This window comes from Acomys minous, assembly GCF_964271855.1.
Source record: "Acomys minous genome assembly, chromosome: 19".
Classification (NCBI taxonomy): Eukaryota; Metazoa; Chordata; class Mammalia; order Rodentia; family Muridae; genus Acomys; species Acomys minous.
In genome coordinates this window covers 44006336-44016464 of record NC_140499.1, presented here as the reverse complement: position 1 = coordinate 44016464, position 10129 = coordinate 44006336, and the positions used below count along the sequence as shown (strand labels likewise).

Here is a 10129-nt window from a genome sequence, read left to right as displayed (position 1 = left end):
GTTTGCTCTTCCACTTTCATGTTGTTCCCCTCTCCTCCCACACTAACTAGATCATAATCCCCAGGGATGACTCTGCCTCTGACTCCCATTATGATAGAATCCATAATTTGAGGTCAGGTAGTCTACACAGAACACACTAGCCGCCCCTGCCCCCAATCAAAATCCCACCCAAACTAACCAGAAAGTTTAAAAAAAGACATTATCAATCTAATAAAACAAGACACTTGTAATACAGTTTAGAAAAATGTACTTTATACAACTCATAATCTTACAGACAGAAACCTAGAAACAAATCTAGGAAGAATGTTCAATAGAAACAAGTTCAACAAAGTCCTTTAGATGCAATTTCTTTTGGGTTCACTGCGACACTTTTTGTGATATTATATGTTTTATAGATTCCAATAAGTCTATCTGATATCTCAAACATATTATTTCGAAGAGAAATTATGATGAACTGGGCGTTTTTTGTTTGCTCCTAAAAAAGGGGAAAAAAAAGTCACAACAGGTAAACATTCCTTCGCTTACAAAGTTATGTGTAGTAATTCTGATATAGATGCATATTTGTGATTTACTCACGTATATGTAAAACGCAACAATAGACACATTTTTAAAATCCAGGGCTGCATCAATCTCATCCATGAAGTAGAGGGGGGTGGGTTTGTAGTGGTGAAGAGCGAACACTAGGGCTAGGGAGCTCAAGGTTTTCTCGCCTCCTGAAAGGTTAAAGATCTTCTTCCAACTTTTCTTAGGTGGCCGAACACTGCAATAATTAAAAAATGTTACTCAAATGCCTTGTAAAAAACAGGATACAATTTTATGAAGTGTTTCCGATATACCAACCAACCAACCAACCACCTTTTCCTTGCTGAGCCTGTAAGATGCTTTTCACAATTACTAGTGGTTCTCTGAAAAGGGCAATTTTATATGTAATGCCTTTTTTTCCTCTTAGAAGTTATCCTCCTGCCTAAACCAGCTGGGTACTGAGATTACCAGTACACAACCCCCTGGCTTGGCTGTTGACTTTTTAATTTGTTAATGTATACAGTGTTTTGTCTGCATGTATAGTTGCAGGGCAGAAGAGGGCATTACATCACATTATAGATAGCTGTGAGCCCGCCACCATGTAGTTTCTGGGACTTGAACTCTGGAAGAACAGTCAGTGTTCTTAGCTTCTGAGCCATCTCTCCAGCCTGGCTGTTGACCTGGTAGATTTTTAGGATTTATCCAGCAAGCTAGTTACTAGTTATTTTTTCTTAACCAATGAAAAAATAAGTGTTGATGGAGGCCTTTCTATATTGTGTGACAGTCATTTCACATAAACCTGGCTACCTGCCTGGCCTGAGTGTCTGTCTCTGCTCCCATCTCTGTAGGGGCATGCTGGAACTACAGATGTTTGAATTATACTACATCTAGCTGTGATTGTAAAAGATGAGTTACATATTGTATAACATACATTGCACATATTTCATGCTGTAAACTCAAAAGCACATAAGCATGTTATTTATTACCACTTCCAGGTAATTCCAACTTTCACTCACTCCCAAGGAATATTAGGAATTTGGAAGATAGATAGGATTCAAGTCTCACAAACCTGAACGTGATTCCTTCAGAAAAAGGATCCAAACTGTCCACAAGCTCCAGTTCAGCATCCCCTCCCAAAGTAAGCATCTGGTAGTTTTCCTTTAATTTATTTGTTATTACATAAAAACCTGCCATAAATTCATTCAGCCTTTGCTTTCGAAGATCTTCATATGCTTGTCTAAAACTATCTCTTTCAGAAGTAATTTTGTCCAGTTCGGCTACTCTTTGCAAATATAATTCTTCCTGTGAGGATTGTAAAACAAAAAGTCCTTTTCACATACAAATCTGAGAATTAACACTGCTTACTATGCAAGATTAAAGAGCTTATTTTAGGCTAAGCAAAATTCATATTAGAATTCACTCATACCTTCTTTTTATACTCGGCTATGGCGCCAAGATTTGGTTTCATTTCATGACACTGAGCTTCCAAAAGTGCAATTTCATTTGTTATAGAATCTGGGTTCTTGATTGCCTCAAGATCCTCTGGGCTTAGAAGTGATATTGTCTCAACAGGATTATCTTCTACAGGATGCAATTTTAGTTTTGAAATCTAAGGAGAATTGAGAAGAGATGAAAACAGGTTGTGTTTATTTTGTGCATGGTATGTCTGTGCATGCCAAGTGTGTAGATGCCCTAGACACCAGAAAAGGGATCTTGTGGAGCTGTGGAGATAAACTTTTAATATGGGTGCTGGAAACAACCATGGGCCCTCTGCAAAAGCAGCAAGTGCTTGTAACCACTGGGCTGTCTCTGGAGCTCCCAGTTTATTAAGTCAACATGAAAAATGACAGCTACAAAAACCATATAGGAATGAACTGACTACTTCTCACATAAGCTTTGGTGAGGTACTTGCCCTATTTTAATGATTACTGATTTATATGTATTTAATTATAATCTATTATATCCTTTAATTTGTAATTTGTAAACTTAAAAAGTGACTATGAAATTAAGAATCACAACATACCCCCAAAACATCCACCCCTAAATAACAAAAGGCTTTCATATTTTATGTGTAGCACCACATGTGTGCCTGGTGTCCTTGGGGATTAGAAAAGGGCATCAGATTTCCTGGAGCTGGAATCAAACCTGGGCTTTTTACAAGAGCTCTCTTTCCAGCCCCCCACCCCCAGCCCAAAGTCTAGAATTAAATGACAATAATCTCACCTCTTTTTGCCAGTATTTTATTTTCGAATTATGTTCAGCAATGTGTCCATCTATCTGTTCAAGCTTCAACTTAATACTCAGTGCGTCTTTCTGAAGGGCATGTTCATTTTCTTGAATAACCTTCAGTTCCTGAAGTACATTTCGATGTTCTTTCTGGATTTCTGGTAAGGACTTCTAAAAACCAAAAGTAAGTATGACAAATACCTTGTCTCTACAAGTCAAACAGGTATTTTTACATTACAAGGGCGGTGTTTAAAAATGTTAATTCACAGTTCTCACATTGTTATACACTTTAAGTTCATAATTAAGAAAATTTAAACTCACAACTGACACTTTCACTGCATCAAATGTCATGTTCCTGTAATGTAGAAACAGGTCTTACCTCTGCGGCTTTTGTATCTTTTATGACCTCTTCTGCGTTGTCTTCAATACTTTTTAGTTCTGCTCGTAAGTCATTTGCTTCTTTCTCAGTATCTTTTATTTCTTTCTCTGTGCGTAAAACAGACTCTTGTGCCTTTTTAAGATTTCTAAAAAGGCAAACAATACGGTTTATGAGGTTTAGTGCAATTTAAAAATGTTTGATTTACTGAACCATCCTTGGTTTTTATATTTATACAAATACTTATAGTCCAAGTTGCCTATTTTATTAAAATTTCCATAAAACTTAATAAAACCTCATGTTAGCTTCTAGTAGACGTTGCTGCAGTTATAACGTTCTTTTGACATCAAGGTTTGTTTTGAGACGGGGACACTCTTTGAACTCACAGAGATCAACCAGACGCTGCCGTCTGAGTTCTGGGGTCCGTGGGATTATATGCTACCATGCTTGGCTCCAAATTGGATTTCCCCTCCTCAACTCTCTTAAGTATACTTCCTGTTTCTAACATGATTTATTAGCTCCTTTTAACCAGACGACTAAACATATTAAACAGGTAACAATACAAATTTTAAAAATCTTACAAGATTTGATTTAGAGCTCGCTCTTACCACTTCCTGTTTCTGTGAAGACTTAGCTCTTCTACTCTTCTCTATGCCAGAGAAACAATTTCTATGCCTTGAATAACTGGGTTATGAAATATAACTCCAGCTTTTCTAAGGCATATGTGTTTACGAGCTTGTGTGTGTCTTAAACTAAGAGATTAAGTGATAAAATGTTCATTGTAAGCTTTTTTTCCTGCTGAAAGTGTTGCTGGATAATGGCAGTTAGGTGTAGTAAGTAAATCGAATGCAACATTAAATGCTTAGGCCAGTGTTGAGGTGGGGCGGCTAGCAGGCTGAGGAAGGCTCTACCTGTCAGCAGTCTTGATGGCTACTTGGGCTTTAGTAATAGCAGAAGCACATTCATCCAGCTGCTTATTTATTGTGTCAAGTTTGTTCTGCTGCGCCTTGAGTTTTCGGTTGTTGATCTCTATGATGGTATCATGTAGCCGTTTAACCTCAGCTTCAACTTTACCAGCTTTCTCAGCCACAGCATCATATTCTGAAATCAAATATTAAAACAGCTGAATTCACTTTTCTATTTTAGTAACTACCATTTGGTGGATGTATGTTTGTTCAATTACTTAATTTGATACATGGCATTAAATTTCAGACATCAAGGAAAGACCTAAAACATTTAAGCCATTGAACACATTTCTTAGTGGTTTTACTTTCTCATCCTTTTTTTTTTTTTTAAAGATTTATTTATTTTGTATACAGTGTTCTGCCGGCATGTATGCCTGCAGGTCGGAAGAGGGCACCAGATCTCATTATAGACAGTTGTGAACCACATGTGGTTACTGGGAATTGAACTCAGGACCCTTGGAAGAGCAGACAGTGCTCACCTCTTATCACTGGTTATTTATTTACTACATGAGAATTTTGGGGTCTTAAAAATCCCATGTTTTTGTTTTAATCCCAGGTGTGGGATCTGGGGCTGCTTCAGTTTGTCCACAGCTGCTAACTACGATTGTCTCATGCAGTAGCAGGGGTATATGTGATCTTTGTCAACTGTAGATAGTTTACATCTGGGGACTCTAAGCCCAGAGAGGGAAGGTACATTGAAGAAATGCAGCTGTTCCTCCTGCTAGTTCCTGCTCCAGCTAGTTTGTCAAGTGGTAGTGAAAAAAGGAATTTAGGGTTATCTTGACAAGAGGAAGATTGGACCTGCCCCAAGGAACTCAATGCCCCTAACCAGCAGGAAGTAGTAGTTTTCCTCTCTAACCTTGTCTCTTCTACTTGGTGGTATGGTGTGGGAAGGGATTAGGGTGGACAATGGTGGGAGATATAAGAACCCAAATAAAGTATTGTAAAAATAAATAAGTAAATACACCAGTGCCACCCCACTATAACAATGTGCATAGACTGTTAAACAATAGCAATTGCCTTGTTGAGACAGGAGTTCAAAAGTACTTTCAGCCACATAGTTGAGACCCCATCTCCAACTTAACAAGGAAAGGGAAAAAAATACATATATTATCTGTAAATTTTGAGGGTTTTTAATTTAAAAATTTATCTTAAAATTAAATGTCCAGTTTTAATGGTTTACTAGAGCCATTGTTCACTTAAAAATATGGATGCCTTTGAGAGCTTAAAACGTAAGTTTCAAGGAGTTAAAGAAATGGCTCAGCAGTTTAAAAGAATTGGGTGCTTTTACTGAGGTCTTAAGGTCAATTCCTAACACCCACATGGCAACTCAAAACTGTAGTTTCATGAAATCTGATGCCCTCTTCTGTTATGCATACGTACATGCAAGTGAAATACCCATATGTATAATATCTAAAAACAAAAAACGTTATTAGTAATTTAATCAATGTAGTTAATTTCTGTATGAATTACCCCAACCACTCTAGCGGTTCCCTTCTTAGTCTTATCACTGCATCTTAGCCAAAGATGCTTTTTAAACCTATTACGGTAAAATTAACTGTTCGATCTTATTCAATCTTTAACCCTACATTAGTAGAATTTACTGATATCCTCCAGGATTCTGTGCGAGAAGACTATGCCTCCTGTTTGTAGACCACGGTCCAATGGCATTTGATTTCACTTAGAATCAGTGGCAGGTAAACTCCTAAGGATCTGGATGACTCTTTCCTATACTCCAGTAAGGATTTCTTGTGTTCTTTAAACACTGCAAAATAGCCCTATTGTTCAGTGTTTGCACTTTTCTACACTCCAAGTGGCTTTCTTACAAGTATCCACATAGTGAACTCTCACATTTCCTTGGGTCTATTTCTATCCATTTTAGATGTGAAATATTTGAAAAAACAAATTACTATCTTTAGTAGCACTCAGCACAAAGCCTAGCTAGTAGCAGATGATCTTCAAACAAATGCTTAAACATTAAAAATACAAGCATGATCACATACTTGTCTTAGCTGGGCTTTTTTTCCCTTTTGTTTTTTTTGTGACAGGGTTTCTCTGGCAGTCTTGGAGATCCCCCTGCCTCTGTCTACCAAGTGCCGGGCTAAAGTTGTGCACCACCATGCCTGGCATCTTAGTTAGGTTTTTTATTGCTGTAACAAAACACCATGAACAAAAAGCAAATTGAGATGGAAAGGGTTTATTTGGCTATCACTTCTACACTGCTGTTCATCACTGAAGGCAGTCAGAACAGGAATTCTCAATACGCAGGAACCTGAAGGCAGGAGATGATGCAGAGGTCATGGAGGAGGGCTATTTGCTGGCTCACTTGGCCTACCTTCTTATAGAACCCAGGACCATCAGCCCAGGAATGGCACCACCCACAACAGGCTGTACAGCTGGATCTCAGGGAGGCATTTCTTCAACTCTGATGACTCTAGATTGTGTCAAGTGACACACAAAACTGGCCAGCATACATATAAAATGTAGTTTCAAGTGAATATTCATAGGCACACCAGACCTGGCCATTTAAATTTGGTGAATATGTTAAATAAAATGTATCTACAGGCAGGGTCCTTGCTGCCAAACCTGACAACCAGAGTTCAATCCATGGGACCCACAATCTTTTATCTCTTGCATTTAGGAAGACAATGCCCCTATTCTGGGAGTATTTTAATCTTCTTCAAAGTGGGGTTCTCAATATCTTGCATGGCATGGTTTTCAATTCCTGAGTTCTAGAGACCCTGTTTCAACTTCCATAGCTCCAGGTGTGCACCACTGTGTCTGAATACCTCATCAGATTTCTGGGGCAGAAGAGTATTTGCCTTCCAAGGCCCATGAACCAGACATCAACAGGGATCTCATGATAGATTTTGGATGTAAGAGCGAAGACCCCATTAGGATAGAAGGTGTATGACATCACCCGCTCTTCCCTTGCATTAAGTAAGACTACAAAGCATACTACTACAATTTTCCTTTTTTAAAGCTTCCATTTATTCTGGTAGATATGTTTTATTAAAAAAAAAAAAAGTGGGCCGGGTGGTGGCACCTTTAACCCCAGGACTTGGGAGGCAGAGGCAGGTGGATCACTGTGAGTTTGAGGGAAGCCTGGTCTACAGAGTGAATTCCAGGATAGCCAAGCCTAAACAGAGAGACCCTGTCTCCAAAAACCAAAAACAAAAAAGGAAGAAAGTGTTTGTATTGCTTCAAAATAAGTTGTCTTATTTTTTACTTGCTGTGTGCTTTCCTTTTAGTAATTTGCTTTCTTCAAATTCTTCAATTTCTAAAAGCATTTTAAAATTTAATTTTGTACATGCGTCTTTGCTTGCATATACATAAAATATACTGTATATACTTAGTGCCTTCAGAGGTCAGAAGAGGGCATTAGATTTCTGAAACTGTAGTTACAGAATTGATCCCAGGTCCTCTGGAAGAACACTCAATGCTTGAGTCACTCAACCACAATCTACTAATCATAACTACTTTAAAGATTTCCTGTGAGAGCAGGCTGCCCATCCCCCCATCAGCATGTCATGTGATTGATTATAGGCAAATTACACAAACCACTTAATGTTTTGGATTCTTTTTTCATCAAATGAATTTGTAGGGACTAATTTATAGATTTGTACGAATATAATACCAAAAGCCAAATAAAATCAGCATAATGACTTGCAAGTGATTTTAACTATAATTTATTATTCTACAAACTGATAGAGTATTGAAAATCTTTGGAAAAAAGTTTACTTTTAAGCATACCTTTTTTGAAAGCACTGACATTTTCTTCTAGCAATTTCTGCTTCTTTTTATCTGGAGCCGTAGTAAGCACATTAGCTTCCAGCTCTTTAATTTGTACACTTAAATACTCTTCTTGGTCTGACAAACCCTATAAAAATAATTTAGCATTTATGATCAATATTTTAACTTAGTAAGAATAAATTTCTTTGACCACTGACTTTTTAAAAAGACATTTTAAAGACTAACAGGAAAACGATAGCACCATCAATATAAAAGTGAGACTGACCAGTAAACAAAAGGTTAGAACCCGTATTTGGACAATTCACTATAAGTGCTTTCAAACAGTCAAACACAACTAATTATAATCTCAGGAACCTAGCTTACAGAAATAACAGATGTTCATGTAAAGATATAACTATAATAGTAAATGTGGTTGTGAGCATAACTCTAAAAAACATAAAATATAGCAGACAAATCAAGCAAAACAAAGGAAATTATTAAGCAAAGAAAAGTTTTTTGGTATTTGTATGTGTTTTAAACATTAAAAATCTATAAAACACTTTATACACAAATATATAGATATGCATAAATACATTGCATGTAAGTAAATTTAAAGAACTGAAGTTATAAATCATAGTTGAAGGTTATAATTTAGAAACAATTGGCCACCAGGCATAAAAGTGCACATCTTTAATCCTAAATCAGTTCAAGGCCAGCCTGGACAACATAATGAGTTCTAAGAATGCCAGAACTATATAGTGAAAACCTATCTTGAGAAAAACTAAAAAGGGGAAAAAAAAAAAGCCAAAACAATTGGTATGCATAATCAAGAGTGCATGCCACCACTTTGTGAGGAGTGATGTTGTAAGTGGTAATGCAGTTGGCTAAGGAAAAAAAAAGCCTATTTCTAGAGTTGGAAATAATCATCTTTTAGATTTCAAAATTGGAAGCAAACTCTGCTGTGTGAATTCAAACAGTCTCGGCTAATATTCACATACTCAAACAAACACGGTACCTGGATGCTCGCAGTGAACTTTTCTAGTGTGTTTCTCATTTCTCGTTCACTATTCCGTAACTTAACTACTGCTTCTTCATGCTGCACTTTTTGTTCTTGGATTTGTATCGCTTGTTTAGAGTGCCTTTCCCACTGGGATTCCATTTTATTCACCTTCAAAGAAAAGAAGGTATGAAATGTTCTCTAAGGACCACTATAATAGCAGCTCACAACCTTCTGTAACCCCAGTTCCGGGGGATCCAACATTCTCTTCTGGTCTTCTAGGACACCAGGCACACACATGGTGCACAGATATTAACACCCATTCACATAAAAAACAAACACCGCCCCCAACCCCAAGCTTCTAACAGGACAAGAATGAAACCCAAAAGCAGTAGTGCCCATGGATTCCCAGGGACTCCGAAGACCGAGTGGAATATCATGGGCACCAGCCAGCCTGCAAAGCATGGAACCAAACAAGCAGCTTCAAATCCCCAATATTAAAGCTTAAGAGACAATCACCTATTAATCCAATAAAAACATAGCATTCAAACATTTGAACGGAAGAGATTTCAAAATATAGGGGGAAAACTAGCACACACTTTGGAAAAAGGTATCCAAGCTAAGAATATTCTAGTGGCTGAATTCATACCCAGTGACCTTACAAAGGCCAGGCTCTCTGAGCTGTATCCCCAGATGTCCAAAGCTTTTAAAATAAAATTTAGAAACATGGATAAGAGTCTTTGAAATACCAAAATGAAGTACTTTGACACATGCCTTTAATCCCAGCCTGTTCTACTAAGAGAGTCCAGGACAACCAAGGCTACACAGTGAAACCCTGTCATGAAAACCAAAACCAAAACAAAACAAAAAACCCCAAACCATACACTACAGTAATTCTGTGAAATAAATAGACACTAAAAAATTGACTAAATTATGAAAAATCTGTATATCCTAAAATGTTAAGTAATAATGTTGTATGCACTTATTTTTACTGTGGTGCTAGAAATCACCCCCAGGGCCTTGGTCATGCTAGGCCAATGCTCCACTATTGTGACACCCACCCTTCTTTAAGTATATACTTTTTAATTAACATGTTTTGAACCCCAGAAAGGACTTAGCATCATAGCTAACTTTTATATCATAGAAAATCTTGTTAAGGTTTATAATAGCTAATATTGTACTAAGCTAAAAATAAAGTGAGCACTATTTTAGATTATGCTAACCTCTTCTTCAGGGATTTCCACAATCACTGATGAACCCATTCTTCCTCTCATTACTCTGCTTCCGCCACCAGTCATTGTACCTGGGAAA

General features: G+C 37.4%; 1 protein-coding gene and 1 long non-coding RNA gene across 2 annotated transcripts in view; one reads left to right on the top strand and one right to left on the bottom strand.

Moving 5' to 3' along the window:
• Nucleotides 1-230: 230 nt before the first annotated feature.
• SMC4 (structural maintenance of chromosomes 4) overlaps nt 231-10129 on the bottom strand; it is a 32955-nt gene continuing 23056 nt past the window's right edge. The window contains exons 15-24 of the mRNA XM_084769663.1: nt 10042-10121; nt 8837-8989; nt 7843-7969; nt 4036-4225; nt 3128-3272; nt 2746-2919; nt 1949-2131; nt 1592-1824; nt 577-760; nt 231-475 (exon numbers count right to left, since the gene is read on the bottom strand). Of these exons, the coding sequence (XP_084625789.1) occupies nt 323-475; nt 577-760; nt 1592-1824; nt 1949-2131; nt 2746-2919; nt 3128-3272; nt 4036-4225; nt 7843-7969; nt 8837-8989; nt 10042-10121 (1622 nt within the window). The 3' untranslated portion in view covers nt 231-322. The remainder of the gene's footprint in view (nt 476-576; nt 761-1591; nt 1825-1948; nt 2132-2745; nt 2920-3127; nt 3273-4035; nt 4226-7842; nt 7970-8836; nt 8990-10041; nt 10122-10129) is intronic.
• On the top strand, nt 841-1601 carry LOC311590561. The gene is made up of 2 exons (XR_014776916.1): nt 841-873; nt 1518-1601. It is a non-coding gene; the product is annotated as an uncharacterized lncRNA (long non-coding RNA).